Consider the following 15721-nt stretch of genomic DNA (forward strand, 5'->3'; position numbering starts at 1 on the left):
CACAGTCTCCAATTGCTTGGGAAAAAACCTCTGGAGAGGAGGGTGCTTAGACGGCTGTGGGGAGACAGGGACTTTCAGTGTCAGCAACTGATCCATGGGGCAAGACCTATTGGGGATGAGCTGTTGTGCTCATTAGGCCTGACACATGGTGTTCTTGCTAATAAAGTGTTAACTCCAACTTGCTGACACGTACAAAGCTGTTGCAGTCAGATGACTCGGGCATTGTTTCCCATGAGATTAATGTTCATAGGATTTTGAGAGTTTGCATACTATTCAAATAGGACTTGTAGTCAGATTTGAGTAATTATTCTCAGAACCAGAGCACAATTTCTGTTCTCATCCTGAAGCAAAGTTCTTAACCTGAAGCACTATTTCTGGGTTAGTGGAGTCTGTAACCTGAAGCGTATGTAACCTGAAGCGTATGTAACCCGAGGTACCACTGTATTTTAATGGTTTAGACTGCAATTTAACCACACTTGTTAGGAAATAGGCCCAATTGAACTCAGTGAGCTTTACTTCTGAGGGAATATGGTTACGATTGGACTGCACGCATTTTTAATTTTAAAGCTGATTTGTGTGTCTATTAAGAGAAAAGCAGTAGTAACTCAAATCAGAATCAGATCCCTCTATAAAACAAGGGGAAGAGAAATCCTAACACCGGTGGATGGCGCCTTGTACGCATCCTTCCAGCAACTCCTGCAGCCAAGCTGGTGCCAAACTTATTGCTCTGCTTTCCTTTGGACCACATCAGTGAGGCCGAGAGGAGAGTATTGTTGTCTGGGCAGCCCAGGACCTCCATATACACTGCCCAGGTTTGCAAAAGCAACGTGGGAGGCAGCAGTTATGAGTTACAGGTCTCTGCAGCCACAGCAGGCACTGTGATTCTCCATTGCCTTAACTTCAGCCCCAGAGGCGCACTCCACTGTCTCTTGAGACAGATAGATGCCAACCTAGATTTCTCCATGCCTGTGAGCCCCAGTTATTTTTAATTTAGCCCTGTGATCTTACTTACCTTTGCAACTCCCATTCCCCTTTCATAACCTACATTCAGCAACTCAGTAGCATGATGAAGTTCTTCAGGCTTCTTGAATCCAAAGCATGGATTTTTTTTTTTAATTTTGTAATAGAACAGTTCATTTAAGCTTTGTGTCTGCTAAAGAGAAAACGGTAATTAACTCAAGCCTTCTTCAACTGGGACATGTTGAAGCCTTAGTTCCAGTGGTGGAAATAAGGCAGGCTATAAATAAACAAGTAAATAGCTAAATAGAAGCATTGTAGTATTCTTCCAGTTTTCCATGTGCTATAGAAATCAAAACACACACACACACAAAAACAATTCTCACTACAGCCAACGAAAGACTACCAACCACACCCTAAGCCACCCCAACCTCTCTCACCACCGAGGAAATACAACAAGCGAATAGTAAGAAAACCCATACAAGTAATGCTGACACAAAACCCCACACATACACTAAGTAGAAGAATAGAAGCACAACCACCCGATCCCACCCCACATACCATCCCCCCTTTCCCCCTCTTTCCTTCCTAATTGTTTAAACCAATTCATGAACCAAGAACTTATACACTGACCACTAATAATGAACCGTATGTTGTAGATATCTCCACATTTATTATGCTATTTTTGTGATATACAAATGACATGGGAAAACTTGGTATACTTATTTGTATAACATTATTCTTGTCTATAAAACTTAGTAAAAAGAAAGAAAAGAAATCAATGAATGCTATAATGAAGCAGTTGGCTGTACACACGGCAGCTCTGTCCTTGCCCATTTTGGAAGCTGATGCTGAGGAAATTGGTTTTAGAACAAAGAGCCCATCTCTCATGGGTGTTCTACCGTGACCTTGGCAGTTGCTTGGATTTCCTCATCATTTGTAAATGTTTTGTGCAGCAGAATGTTTATACAAAGGCAATTCTTGTGATGCAAATTCAATTTTCATTTTTATCTTCACTTCTTTAGGTGCAAGCAACTGTGGTTGGCTTCTTGGCAGCTGTGGCAGCCGTGATATTGGGCTGGATTCCTGAAGGCAAATACCGCCTTGATCACTCAGTCCTCTTGTGTTCTAGCAGTGTAGCAACAGCCTTCATAGCATCGCTTTTACAGGGTAAAAGAAACATTATGTTATAAAAAGTACTTAAATACAAAAACAATTCTAATAAACAACAGTTTTGCAGCGTAAACGAGGCATATCGTTTAGATGAATAGTCAGTTTCATTCTACCTGTGTTCTAGCCAGCCAAAAATAGAATAGAAATTAAGGTATTTTCCAGAGACTGCTTAACTTGCATTTAATAAGTGGATTTTAAAAAAAAATCTATTGAGTGTTAGTCAAGTAATGTTTTTTGTCTGGTCTTTACAAAATTATCTCATGTGTTTGTTAAGTTGTGGATTGTTGATGGAAACATTTGAATGAATAGCATGTGAGGTAATAATAATTACAAATTCAGCTCCAGTTGTTCAAACATGCATTCTGGAATTTACACCGTTTAATTTCTAGCTGGAAAAACACCCAATTTTTTTAATTGATCACTTCTTAACGTTTTCCACTCTTACAATTGCAGCATGAGACTGATAAACTTTCTGCTTCTATTGGCTCTAGGAATAATAATGGTTGGAGTTATCGTTGGGTCAAAGAAGACTGGCATAAATCCTGACAATGTTGCAACACCCATTGCAGCGAGCTTTGGAGACCTTATCACTCTTGCCATACTTGCTTGGATAAGTCAGGGTCTTTATGATTGCCTTGGTGAGTATTGTGGTGCTTTTGAAAGGCAAATATCTCCCAACAGGCAAATATTTGCATATGTGAACAATATGCTGAATATCCATCCCCCACACCCCCGCTGGCTTTCTACCTGCATATTTGTTGTTGTTTATTGAGTTAGTTTCGTTGGGAGCTTGCAATTCGTTAGCTCACAAAGGAGGCGTGCAGAGTAGTCCGCCTTGGCCTCTTCATTCTACAGCTGAACTCAGCTGCTTAACTCACCTGTTACTTTGGCTTGATGCTTTGTCATCAGGGCTCAGAGCTTTTGTTCTAAAGTTTAAAGATTGCAGTTTACGCTTAATCCTTATCACACGATGCTTCATCTTATTAAGGGAACAGAAAGTGTTAAGTTGTGGGTGAACATATCAGACGACATCGATTCTCCAAAGAGCTCTTGTTTATTCACAGGTCAGAACTGAACTGAACTGAAGGGTTCAGCCAGCCTGCTTATATAGAGCTCCAGTACAACGTAACTGTAACAACTTTCTGTAACTTTCCAATCATTGAACGTCACTTTCGATCCCTTATTTGCATATGTGGACCTGAACTATCTCTAGTATCCCCCTGCTGGCCCAGGGTGAGAACATCAGTACATAACAGAAAGGGTTATTATTTGATACATAGTATTGTACAGGGCACACAACTATCTGCAGAAAAACAGGAGCAGCAACAACAACAACAACTGTAAGACAGTCTTTACATGCAGTTTTTATTACCATAATTGATATTTGTGCAGCATCCCACATGCAGAGTATGTGTATGAAGATAATCCCATGAAGGAACTTGACCATTCTTTGTAACTAGATGATAGGCCTCTTCCCACCCCTTTGTCTCCCCTTGCCACCCCACCAGTTCTCCCTCCCTTTTAGCCCAGACCCTTTTAAACTGGGAGCTCTCTCAACTCCTTGGAGTCCGATATTGCAGTGTTGATTGGAAGATGCAGAGGAAAAGTATTTAGCATTGGGTAATCCCCATTACCCAAGCGTGGCCTAATGCGTGCAGATACGGGAGAAAAGAAAATGCACATTAGATATGGTAGATTAGGAAGAGCGGCTGCCTAGCAAAGCAAATTGATTGTAAGCAATACAAACCAAAATGCAGACAGCGTAAGCACTGCAGCGAAATATATTTAGTGCGCTACATTATTTTTCTGTTGGATCCTAATTTGTACCTCCCCATAATGCTCCACTTGCTTTATTATGCCAATTAAGAATTTGTCTAAACTGGAAAAATAAATATTCTTTGCAGTTGTCAGGGTTAGCAGTTTGGAGACAAGGAGGTACCACACAGGCAAATAGTTCAGTGGGGAAGCAGGCAGAGCACCAAAGCAGGTAAGCAAGAGAGTACGAGAGGAGTACAGTCTGTGTCCAAGTATGAGTTGCTCAAACTGAGGAACTAGGCTACAGTGGAACCTTGGGTTATGTACCATTCTCCTTATGAATGCTTCAGGTAACGAGCTCCACTAACCCGGAAGTAGATGCTCCGCTAACCCGGAAGTAGATGCCCCTGGTTGCGAACTTTGCCCCGGGATGCGAGCAGAAGTCGTGTGCCGGTGGCGAGGCAGCAGCGGGAGGCCCCCATTAGTGAAAGCACGCCTCATGTCAATAATGGTTTCAGCTTAAGAACGGACCTCCAGAACGAATTAAGTTCGTAACCAGAGGTTCCACAGTACAGTCAGAAGCTTTGTTTACCATATTTATAGGCTACTGTAGAACAGCATTCCCTGGGCAATTCACAACAAGAAATAAAACAACTGAAAGTGTGATAACAATAGCATAAAATGCAGCTTACAGACAAGTCACAAAGAGCAAAAAAGGAACCAGATTTAAAAGGCTGTGTATGTGTGGATTTTGTTTGACACTGGAATGGGAATGAGACCATTTCAATTGCGCCAGGTGAGTCACTGGTGGGCCACCACTGCTGAAAACACCTTCCATGCCCCAGACCTCAACTGACAGGAGGAATTCAGAGATGAGCCTCCAAAGGTGTCAAGGTTTGGTAGGTTTATGGTGGAAACTTATTCCTGGGACAGGGGGGGACCCTTTAGACCAGGAGTAACTAACCAAAGCCCTCCAAATGTTGCTGGACTCCATTCCCAACAGCCCTAGCCAGAATGGCCTGTGGTCAGGGATGATGGAAGCTGTAGTCCAAAGACACAGGTTAGCCACATGCGTTTGAGACTTGCCTTTCCCAGCCTCTACTACTAGCTATACAGCCATTTTCTTGTCACTGCAGTAGCAGTACTGAAGCCCGCAGGCTAGCAGTTCATTCCTCTGACAAAATGCCACAGTGCTTCATTAAGTGCCTTGGTCCTAGAGCTGAGGTCCTCTGTTTTGAGTCCCAGTGCCTTGAACAAATATTTTCCATCCATCTATCATGGCTGGCATTTGGGAAGCGAGTGCATGTTTTATTGGGCTTGCTGCTCTGAAGATGATAAGATAATTTTCTGAAAACGTTCTGTTCTGTATAACAAGTTTGATTGCATTCTGGAGTAATGTTAGAATCCTTTTTTTCTTTTTGGTTAATAAAGTATAAATCTGCGTGATTATCCCCTTGGAACACTAGAGGGCTCTATTGGGCTATAATTTGGACATCTTTTTGAAGCGATAGCTGCAGAAGTTTTAGTTTGAGAATCAATGGAATTAACTAGCAAGTTAAATGTGTCTTCGATTAAAGTCCACTTGAGGTTCCTTTGCTGGGCGCAGTGGGATTCCAAGATTATGAGTGCTGCAGTCTTTCCCCATTATTAATACATTTTGCCGTGACTAAGACCTTTCCTAGATGTTTCTGCCCATCTCCTCTGCTTAGTCTTGCAAATAATCACTCCCATCAGATCTCATCTGTTTCTAGCAGGAGAGGTGAGGAGTGTGTATCTTTGCTTGCTATAATCCTTGATCTCTCTCTTCCTGCCTACAAGACCTACTTGGCCACGGGCTGCCCCACCAGGTCCAGGGACTATCAGCCAGCAGTGCTGAAAGTCTGATTCTATGAGAGCAAAACAGGGAAACCTGACAAGTGTGCATATTTTTCACTTTGTCATTGATTTTAGTAGAAGCAGAGATTCTTGTGCAGAATGTATTTTGGGGGGAAACAACACTTTTCCATGAATGCAAAGTAACATTTCTACCTTTACATTCTGATAGGTAATTGTATTCATTGAAGGGGATTAAATTACAAATATGGCCATTTGATGTGTCTTAGTCCTTGGGTTGTTGTAGCTATTAATAAGATTACTTACACATGTTGTTGCTGATACTGCATCATACTTCTAGATCATTTGTTCATGAACAAGGAATATTTGCAATAGGATTCACTTGCTTCCCCAGCTCAAGAACCCTTTTGAACCAATTGCACCTTCTTTTCTTCCCACAATGGTTTTAAGCTTACTGGACTGCTTTGCTCCAGTGCCCAGCCTCTGCACTGTGTTGCCTGGAAGGAGAGGAAGATTGCCATGGGCATCACTGCGGGCTCTGATGTCAAAACATTCATTCAAGTCCCTATCATTTTTTCCCTGTGTTGTATCTCATTGCTGTTATTTTATTCTTGCTAAATTGTGAACAGGCCCAGCTGAGTAAAATAATTCACTAGGACAGCACTGTTGTTATAGTATAATGTACAGTTATGAAAACGGGCTTGATTGTGGTTCAAAGGCCATATGGTGTTGGACCGGAATAAACAGGGCAATCGTGATGTGTGAGCTCATCTTCTTGCATAGTTAGAAAGAAGAGGCGCAGATAGAAGGTTGGGAGATTAAATAAAGAACCAAGCACATACTGCTTTTAAGACTTCTAAAAATACAAAAATAATTCTGTAGTACCTCTTACTGAAACAATTAATTTAGTTGTCACAGTGAACGGATGAGAATGGATTTGTGCAAAGTAAACAGGCAGTCCTTAACACCAGATATTCTCTTGGCCTTCTTTAATACTGAAATGCTTTGAGACTTATCCTTGTTATTACTAGAGCTAATTGCGTTCTAGCTTTGCTAGAGCTAAATTACAATTGCATGAACAATTGCGCCCAGAATATTTCATATTCACTTGCATTTTTAATTCTAAATTAAATTTACAAAAAACCCTGTATTTAAAATATGATTGGTTTTGAAAGTTAACCATTCTGTATTAAAGGCAGTACTTATTAATGCTTTAGGTTTGCCACTGGTGCATGTATCAAGCACGGTCCCAAACTGCTGCCATCTTTAGGTCTCAACAAAGGACTAGAATGCCTATTTGTAGAACAAATTGTTTGTGGCACAAATTGTAATTATTCAAACAGAAAAAGAGATTCCTGAGACAGACACCCTAAGCCAGGCTTCCTCAACCTTGGGCCTCCAGATGTTTTGAGACTACAATTCCCATCAACCCTAACCACTGGTCCTGCTAGCTAGGGATCATGGGAGTTGTAGGCCAAAAAACATATGGAGGGCTGAGGTTGAAGAAGCCTGCCCTAAGCTTTCTTTCTTGGAGTTGAGGCCTAACTGATAACAATAGGAATTGTTCCCAATAAATTTGTTTAGGTGTGAGGAGTAAAAGGTTTGCAATCGACAGGTATTGTAGGGTATTATTTTCTCTAATATGGTATAAGAATAATATATAAAACTGTAATAAAAATACAAATAAACATGCTGGTTTTTTTATTTATTGCAGAGAAATATTATTATATATCTCCTTTAGCTGGTGCCTTTTTCTTGGCTCTGACTCCTATGTGGATTGTAATTGCTGCTAAACACCCAGCTACAAGAACTGTCCTCTATTCAGGGTGGGAGCCCGTTATAACTGCTATGGTCATAAGCAGGTAAGTAAATTGCATTATAGCTGAGTTCAGGATATATTTTTTAAGGGACCCAACAATATGCAGAGCTTAACTGAAGTTAAGTACATTTATGTACATTTCATTGGGAAAATTAAGCTGCACTTTATTGTATTATTATTATTATTATTATTATTATTATTATTATTATTATTATTAATTATTCATTGAATTTATATCCTGCCCTTCCTCCCCAAATAACACAATTTCAAAGCAAAAACAAAGCAAACAACATTCTGAAACAGCTAAAGCATTCTAAAAACAATTGCAATGAAAAACATTTAAAAGTACCGTATTTTTCCGTGTATAAGATGCCCCCCCTTTTTTTAAACCCCAAATTAAGAAATTAAGTTGTTTAGCTTTGGGGGTCGGGGAGGTCACTTCCGCCAGTTGCTCACCCACCTACCTGCCACTGCCGATCACTTGCCACAGCCACTGCTGATCACACACCTCACCACAGCCGCCAATTGTCTGCCCGCTTCCCGCCATCAACAGCCCACCCACTCACTTGCCGCAGCCATCAATCGCCTGCCCACCTCGCCACAGCCACCTATCACCTGCCTAATTGCCACAGCCACAGCCAATCGCCAGCAAGCCTTGCCGCAGCCACCAATCACCCGCCCAATCACCGCTGCCAATCTCCTGCTTGCTGCTGCCATTAATCGCACGTCCCCCCTCTGTATTCACTATCTGTGTATAAGACGACACCCAATTTTTGCCTAATTTTTTTTAGCAAAAAGCATCATCTTATACATGGGAAAAATACAGTAGTTACAATTTAAAACATTCTTGCATCCAACGATTTTGTGGTTGCTAGGCTCAATTTTCTTCAGAGACCAAACACCTAGGTAAACAAAAATGTGTTCAGATTCCTGAAAGTTAATAATGGTGGAGACAGGCACACCTCACAAGGGAAGGCATTTCATCTTGTCCACTTTAAATCCGTGGAACTTAAATGTATTATTTGTGTTTTTCATACCAACAAGTCTATAACTGCTGACTTGCATGCTGGAACTGGTTTGTGGGCCAAACTTTGTTGTATTTTCAGGTCTGGGGGGAAGAATTTACAATAAATTATAATTATGTTAATGTTTTAAGTGATCCTTTATGCAGCTCTCCCACAAATCAATGAATCGTTTCTCTTCCAGGAATGCTAAGAACCCGTAATATTTTTGGTAGATCTGTTTCTATAATTTCGTAGAGCAAAAATATAATTAACCTCTGGCAGACAGTAGAGTAATATAGAGTTTCCAGAATAGGTTTTTTTTAAAAAATAACATTGTTCCTAGAATTGGAATTATTTTTAGCATTCTGTCTGACTGTGTTTCAAACCTTGAACTTTCTTTTTCAGTATTGGTGGCCTTATTCTGGACACAACTGTATCTGATCCCAATTTGGTTGGGATTGTTGTTTATACTCCAGTAATCAATGGTAAGGCAGACACAGGGTTTCTTAAAATTGCTGTGGCTCAATGCATGCTGGCGAGATAAAAGAATATTCTAGACTAAATTGAGACATAAGTGGGTGGGTATCTACTACTGTACGGTCACACTATAATTTCAGAGTAAAAACAGTTCCTGGTTTTGTGTTGCGACACAGGAAAAGATAAATATACCTTCAGACTGTGAGCGAGAATGAATTTTTTTTTTAAAAAAAAAAGCTGTCATGGTTTATACATTTAGAACCCCCAAAACAGATTTTAAAATATTATCCTAGAAATGTACACTTGTATCCATTTGTGTAGGTAGAAAGTGCCTTTAGTATCTTCAAAATATTGTAACATTGCTACATGTGCCCCATCAATACACCTAAGCAATTATGTTCCATTATTCTGAATCGTTCATAGAGATGAGATTATATACCACACACCTTTCAAGTACAGTTTATTAGATAATATGTAATAGCATGAAAAAGCACAGCAGGGTATTAGAATAGCTTTGCAAAGTGGTGGTGTTGAGTGAATGAAATAGTATTGATTTTTGTGTGTGTGTGCACATACATTTTAAAAGCATATGGAGAAGTATATTGGAAACCTTCCAGTTATTTAAATGTAGATCTTCTTCGGAATCTTGGCAGTTAATGAATTCCACAGGCCTCCAAGCAGCATTGCGTCAATGCTTCAGAAGGTAAAAATGTTCGAAAGAACATTTTGTCCAACGGACATTTGTTCATTCTTGGCTTCCAACTTGAAAGGGAATTGCCATCAATAAAATATATTAGACTAGCCATGCCTCTTACTGGAAGCCCACTTCCTCAGACTGAAGACGGTGTGTTTGCACTGACCTCTTCCCACAGGATTAGCCTGTGCAATATATTAGCGTGACAGAGCACATCATTTTCCAACTAGATTTCAACTTCCTTCTAGATTATCGGGGCCGCTCTGTGTTGAGTCCTCCTCCACCCCACTGTCTAATGTGTAGCACAATATACCTTAGTGCCCTGATATCCTTAGTCTGCATATTTTCCCACTCCACTGTGCAAAACTGGCCTATGAGGGCAAGGAAACACTTACCACAGTGATATCAAGTCATTATATAACATGCACTGTACAGTGGTACCTCGGGTTAAGTACTTAATTCATTCCGGAGGTTCGTTCTTAACCTGAAACTGTTCTTAACCTGAAGCACCACTTTAGCTAATGGGGCCTCCTGCTGCTGCCGCGCCGCCGCTGCACGATTTCTGTTCTTATCCTGAAGCAAAGTTCTTAACCTGAAGCACTATTTCTGGGTTAGTGGAGTGTGTAACCTGAAGCGTACGTAACCTGAAGCATATGTAACCCGAGGTACCACTGTACTGCATTATTGGGGCAGGGGAAAGAAATAACTTAGTCAGAGGCTGCCATTTTTCTACCTGTTCCTCTTTAGTGTTTTCGTGTGCAGTCTTGCCAGGCAGGTTCTTCTTAATGTGATTAATTAAAGCACACTTGGGCAGTCTGAAGAGTGATTTCTTGCCCCTCTCCTTTTAGAAGTTTCCCTTCCTTTCATTACTTCATGCACACTCTATGTTTTTCTTTTTCTTTCCTCAAGGTAAGCCCACCAAAGGCTTGCCTTTAAAAATCTGGATTTTAAAACTTGCTGCCTTAGGGGCACTTCACATTTTGCTGCCATTCTATTTGCGTGTTCAAGGTTTGTGTTTCTAAGCTGTCCTTTTCAGTGTCAAGTGTAGCAGCTTTCATTTAAACTTGAATTTCTTGCCCATGTGCATAGCACAGGAACTGTGGTTTTAAGAAAAATGCCAACCATCTCAAGCCTCTCACACAAAAATCACATGTTTGGCATCACTGAGTTTTCCTGCTATAGAATTTTAAAACATCTTAAAAGACTTACTGTGACAGCTCCCCCCCCCCTCACTTAGAGACAACTAGCTACAGTATTGTTGGGATATGTCATATTTTGAGGTGGAGAACTAAAGTAATTTAAACAAACACAGTTATTTTTCTTTTCACTAAGGACTCCTACTAGTCTGATCTAGGATATAAGAGCAATGTCACAGAATGTCACTTCTCAAGTGCATTCCAACCACATTACTTTTGAGAAAATATGCATAGGGTCAGCCTATATGGCATCAGTGGAGAACCTTCAGCCCATGGCCCCAATTTGGCCTGCCAGGCCCCTCAAAATGCCAATCATGTAACATCATTTAACACCGCCATTCAATAATTTCAGTATGCCCTTCTACCTTCTGCAACTTTCTAGGGTTAGAATTAAAATTTTAACATATATATCTTTCATACAAGTCTCACTAAAATTAAGAAAGAATAGCATGTACAATATGCAAAATGTATGTAACATTTATGCATATATAAAACGCATTTTAAGAAATGCACAGTTGTTTTGTCCCTGCCCGCTGTTACCTCTGCCTCCTTCTTCCTCTTGCCTTCCTCCCATCAGAATGTGGCCCCTGAAAGGTTAGCCAGGTTGAATCCGGACCTTAAGCTGAAAGTGGTTCTGTGTGCTTGCAGAGGAACACCATGTTTCAAGCAGAAAAGTATCATAACAAATTATTTTTGCCTTTGAGATGTCAAAGGGCTGGTACCCTCTGGCTTCCCAGAATACTTAAACTGTTCTATTATTATGTACTATTTGCTGCCAGTTGCTGTGTCCAGAATTGTGGTGCCATGCTTTTGTGCAGCAATGTGTGACTCCTGTCTGATGTTTTAATGTCTTCATATCCCTTTTCCTGTCTTGTAATAGCAGTAATAATAATAAGAATGCCCTGGGATCAAGAATTGTTGAAGGGTGGGTTAGAAATCGAAATAAGAATTAAAGGAATAAATAAGTGTGTCTTTAAAGAAATAATACATTAGGTGGGGAATTTTGACAGAATTTAGGCTACTGGTTCTTTATGAACATTTACTTGTTTTTGCCAACCACCCTTAAGCTGACCTTGTTACGCATTGCAGGCACAGCTGTGATGAGCTCGGTTAAAGAGAAAAATGACATTAAACTGGAATTGCAGCGCATGGTTTTTACATGTGAATGTTTAGAAACCAGCAGTGCAATGGTATACAGGTCTACTCAGTCCCATAGACCTGCAAAATCATTCCTTATAATATTGGGATACACCTCAATAGGAATAATGTGTGCTTTGAGCACTGAGGGCTGTGCAAAGCAAGGCTGGGAAACTAACTCTGAATGCTGCTGGACTCTACCCATGTTGTGTGGAGGCTGATGAGAGGTGGCAGCCAACAACATCTGGAGGACCACAGGTTCTCCACCCCGGTGGGAAGACTTTATGCTTGTATTCAGAAACTCCCTCCCCCCTTCATATGGTCAGTTTTTGAGTTTCTATAGCCAAACCTGTTTAAAAGAGGTCATTCAGTTGCGAAAGATTTGTGCTAATAATTTGGTATATGGACAAGCTGTTGTGTTCACAAGCTAATCTCTACCACATGTACCTATTTAATAGCTTTCTACTACTCTTCTTGAGGTAATTAGTCTGTTGAACAAGTCAGGTAATTCAACAGGCATGTTAGCAGAGAAGCTATTAGAAGCTAAAACAAATTGTCCATTATGTAAAAACAAAACAAACAACCCCAAGAAACCCCCTTCTTCTTGAAGGAAACAAGATCAAATTAAAAGTTCAAAATAATATAGAATAGTTTTAAACTTGTAACACACAAGTCCTTTAAGAACTAATAACAAGATTTGAGAGAACCAATTAACAAATAGTCAGCATGCTGTACACCAATGGCAAAAGGCAATGGTTTCTCTTTTTTGACTTACTAATAAGGGTCAGACTAGACATGACCCCATTTTGCTTAATAGTTTTGTAGTTCATTGCCTTGTGCTTATGTTGTTGTATTAAGGATATTACGGGCTTTTTTGTTTTTGTTTTTTAAGAACTGGTATGCCACCAAGGAATCTGTTGGGCAAAGAACAGTTCAATTTTTTTTAATGTGCATTCTCACAGTTTTTGTTTATATTTTAAACTTTACTGTAGCTTCATGGGGGCTTCAAATTTAATCAGAACAGTAGTTTGCGGGGGCTTAAATCTTTCCTCTCAGGCTACTTCTGTGATCAAAATTGCCTTTTTTTAAACTGCTTTTTCTCCCTTGGTAGTATGGGGAAGGGGGGCACCAGCTCCATGTATCATTTTCCTCATAGGAAGAAGAGCAGTTGGCTGAGGCAATTTTGTTGGGGGAAATGGCCTGAGAGAAAAGAGTTAAGCACCTTGTCCTCCTGCCTCCCCATTCCAATCAACTCCAGAGCCCCTGATGGTTGCAGTAAAGAAAATAGGAGGCACACGGCATGTCTCTAACATCACAGTGAGCTGCACACCATTCAAGAACTTGTAAGAAATCCCTACGACTGGTTTTAAGGGCTTTAAGGTGTTTCTGTAAGCCTGCACCAAGAGAAAAAGCGAAATTCAGCTCCTGTATAAACTCACCACTTCTTGATCATTGCCAAATCACAAGGCTGGAGTGACACAAAGGGCAGAAATCCACTGTTGAGAGCTAGACAGGGCTCTCATGGGCTCTTTGGCCTGTCCACTCCTTTTGTGTGAACTGTGCATAGGCCTGGGTCAGGGGTCACCGTGGTCAAGTATTTGCCAAGGGTCCACACTCCAGGGTCCTGGGCCTGCTCCTGCAAGGAGATAGAGTCACTAAGGGCCTATCCACACTTACCTTTCTTATGCTCTTTCTAGGAACGATCCAAACTGCAAAGCTCTGCATCTGAGCCCCCCCCCCCCGTGAAAACCTGCTCTTTAAAGCTCAATCAGAGCAAACAGCAGTCTGTGGAAAACCCAAATTGGCATTTGCTCTGATTGAGTGCTAAGGAACAGGTTTTCACAGGGTAAGCTTGGGGGGGGGCAACCAACCAAACCCCACACTGAGACACAGATCTTTTAAGTGAGTAGCTGTCCCTGGAAGGAACAGGGCAAAAGGGAAAAGTGGATAAGTCCTAAGGTAGAGGGGCCCATGGAGATGTCTTGCCCAAGGACCCTCCCAAACCTTGAGCTGACACAGCACAGCTCATCCTCTCTCTTGGCTTATGTGTTGTCTTAGTTTTCCCCTTGGGCGGGGTATAAATAATAAATTATTATTATTATTATTATTATTATTATTATTATTATTATTATTATTATTGCCTGCTCTGCATCCTTTCTCCAGTCCCCCTGCCTCAGGGCTCTATGTTCCTCAGCTCCCCTTCCTCCTCAACCCTTAGCCACCCCATCCCCTCCGCGAGGCTTTCACCGACAGAATCTGGAATGCAAATGGCTTTATTCCCCAGAGTAACTGAGTGGTCTGAACCACCACCTGCTCAGCCCCTCCGTTGCAGAGGACTCATTCCTACAAGCACAACACGATTCTAGAATGTGTTACATAAATGGAACTTAGGAGTCTTGAGCCATTTTTCAAAGCCTCTCCTTATCGCTTTCACAAGATATGTTGAAATAGATTGCATTTGTGTTATGGAATGGTAGTACTTACAGTTCAGTACTCCTTTGGATTGAATGGTTGGAGAGCCATTGAACAAAAAGTAAAAACAAAGGTAATGATTGCCTCCTCGTTACTTGATTGGAAGGAAGCGGTTAATATGTGCCAACACATACATTAATTGCACGTATAGCTGGTTGGTAAGGGTGTCCTTTTTCCAAGTGCTTAGATGAGAAAGAGAGAAATATGCCTAAAACGACTTAAAAAGCTTCATAGATGATTTGAAGTTCACATTACATAGGCTCTTGATCTCTGGCTTTTGACACTTACTAGTGTAAGACCTGTTCTGTAAGTCTCATCAGATTTTAAACTGCCTCAGTTGGCATTGCACCCCTCTTTTTTCCATGTAGCTCCTATCATAAATGCATTAGCAGCAGTAGTAAGACCTCAGCTGAGTTGACCATCATGAAATGAGAGGCTGCTGTTTGTATGTATATCTTGCCTGCTGTGTGTCAGGCATAAAGCAGTCCGATAGAGATATGAGGATCTTTAATGCTAGATTTGTTATGCGTCATTGTTACCTAATTATTAATAAACAGTTAAATTTGTTTTTCCCCTCTGTATTATATAGGTATTGGTGGTAATCTAGTGGCAATTCAAGCAAGCAGAATTTCTACATATTTACATTTACATAGTGTTCCTGGAGAATTACCAGAAGAAGCCAAGGGTTGCTATTATCCATGCCGGACATATTGCGGTACAGGTATGTGTTACGCATCTCCCTTTAATGCATAATCCCATAATTAGATGGCTGCCAAATGAAGAAATGCTTGAGATTTAAGAGACAATTAGTCTCAGAAGTTTGTCTAGAAAGCATTTATTAGGAATTTCTGGAACCTTTTCAGACCTTAGTATTTGATAGGGATGAAATTACTTGCCATCAGTGGACCCAACATTCCTAAGGAAGTCAGAATTTCCTCCTCCTCCTCCTCCTCCTTTTCAAATCCGGTCTGGTTAATAATTCCATCACTGAAAAGTTAGCCATAACATACATAGGTAGTCATTCTTAGTGTTTGAGCAGCAACTCTGAAATTTTCTGACCACGTGGAGACTTAAAAGTATGGTCCTAACCATGTCTTCTCAGAAGAAAGTCCTGTTGAATTTATCGGGGCTTATTCCCAGGTAAATGGGGTTAAGATTGTAGCCTTAGACTCATTGAAATTAATGAACATGATCAAGTTAGTTT

General features: G+C 40.7%; 1 protein-coding gene across 4 annotated transcripts in view; it reads left to right on the forward strand.

Moving 5' to 3' along the window:
• SLC41A2 (solute carrier family 41 member 2) overlaps positions 1-15721 on the forward strand; it is a 40286-nt gene that overhangs the window by 12318 nt on the left and 12247 nt on the right. For all 4 annotated transcript variants that reach the window (XM_077935022.1, XM_077935023.1, XM_028746182.2 and 1 more), the window contains 5 exons: positions 1983-2127; positions 2622-2768; positions 7433-7580; positions 8947-9026; positions 15107-15238. In XM_077935022.1, the coding sequence (XP_077791148.1) occupies positions 1983-2127; positions 2622-2768; positions 7433-7580; positions 8947-9026; positions 15107-15238 (652 nt within the window). The remainder of the gene's footprint in view (positions 1-1982; positions 2128-2621; positions 2769-7432; positions 7581-8946; positions 9027-15106; positions 15239-15721) is intronic.

The sequence above is a fragment of the Podarcis muralis genome, chromosome 10, assembly GCF_964188315.1.
Source record: "Podarcis muralis chromosome 10, rPodMur119.hap1.1, whole genome shotgun sequence".
Taxonomy (NCBI): Eukaryota; Metazoa; Chordata; class Lepidosauria; order Squamata; family Lacertidae; genus Podarcis; species Podarcis muralis.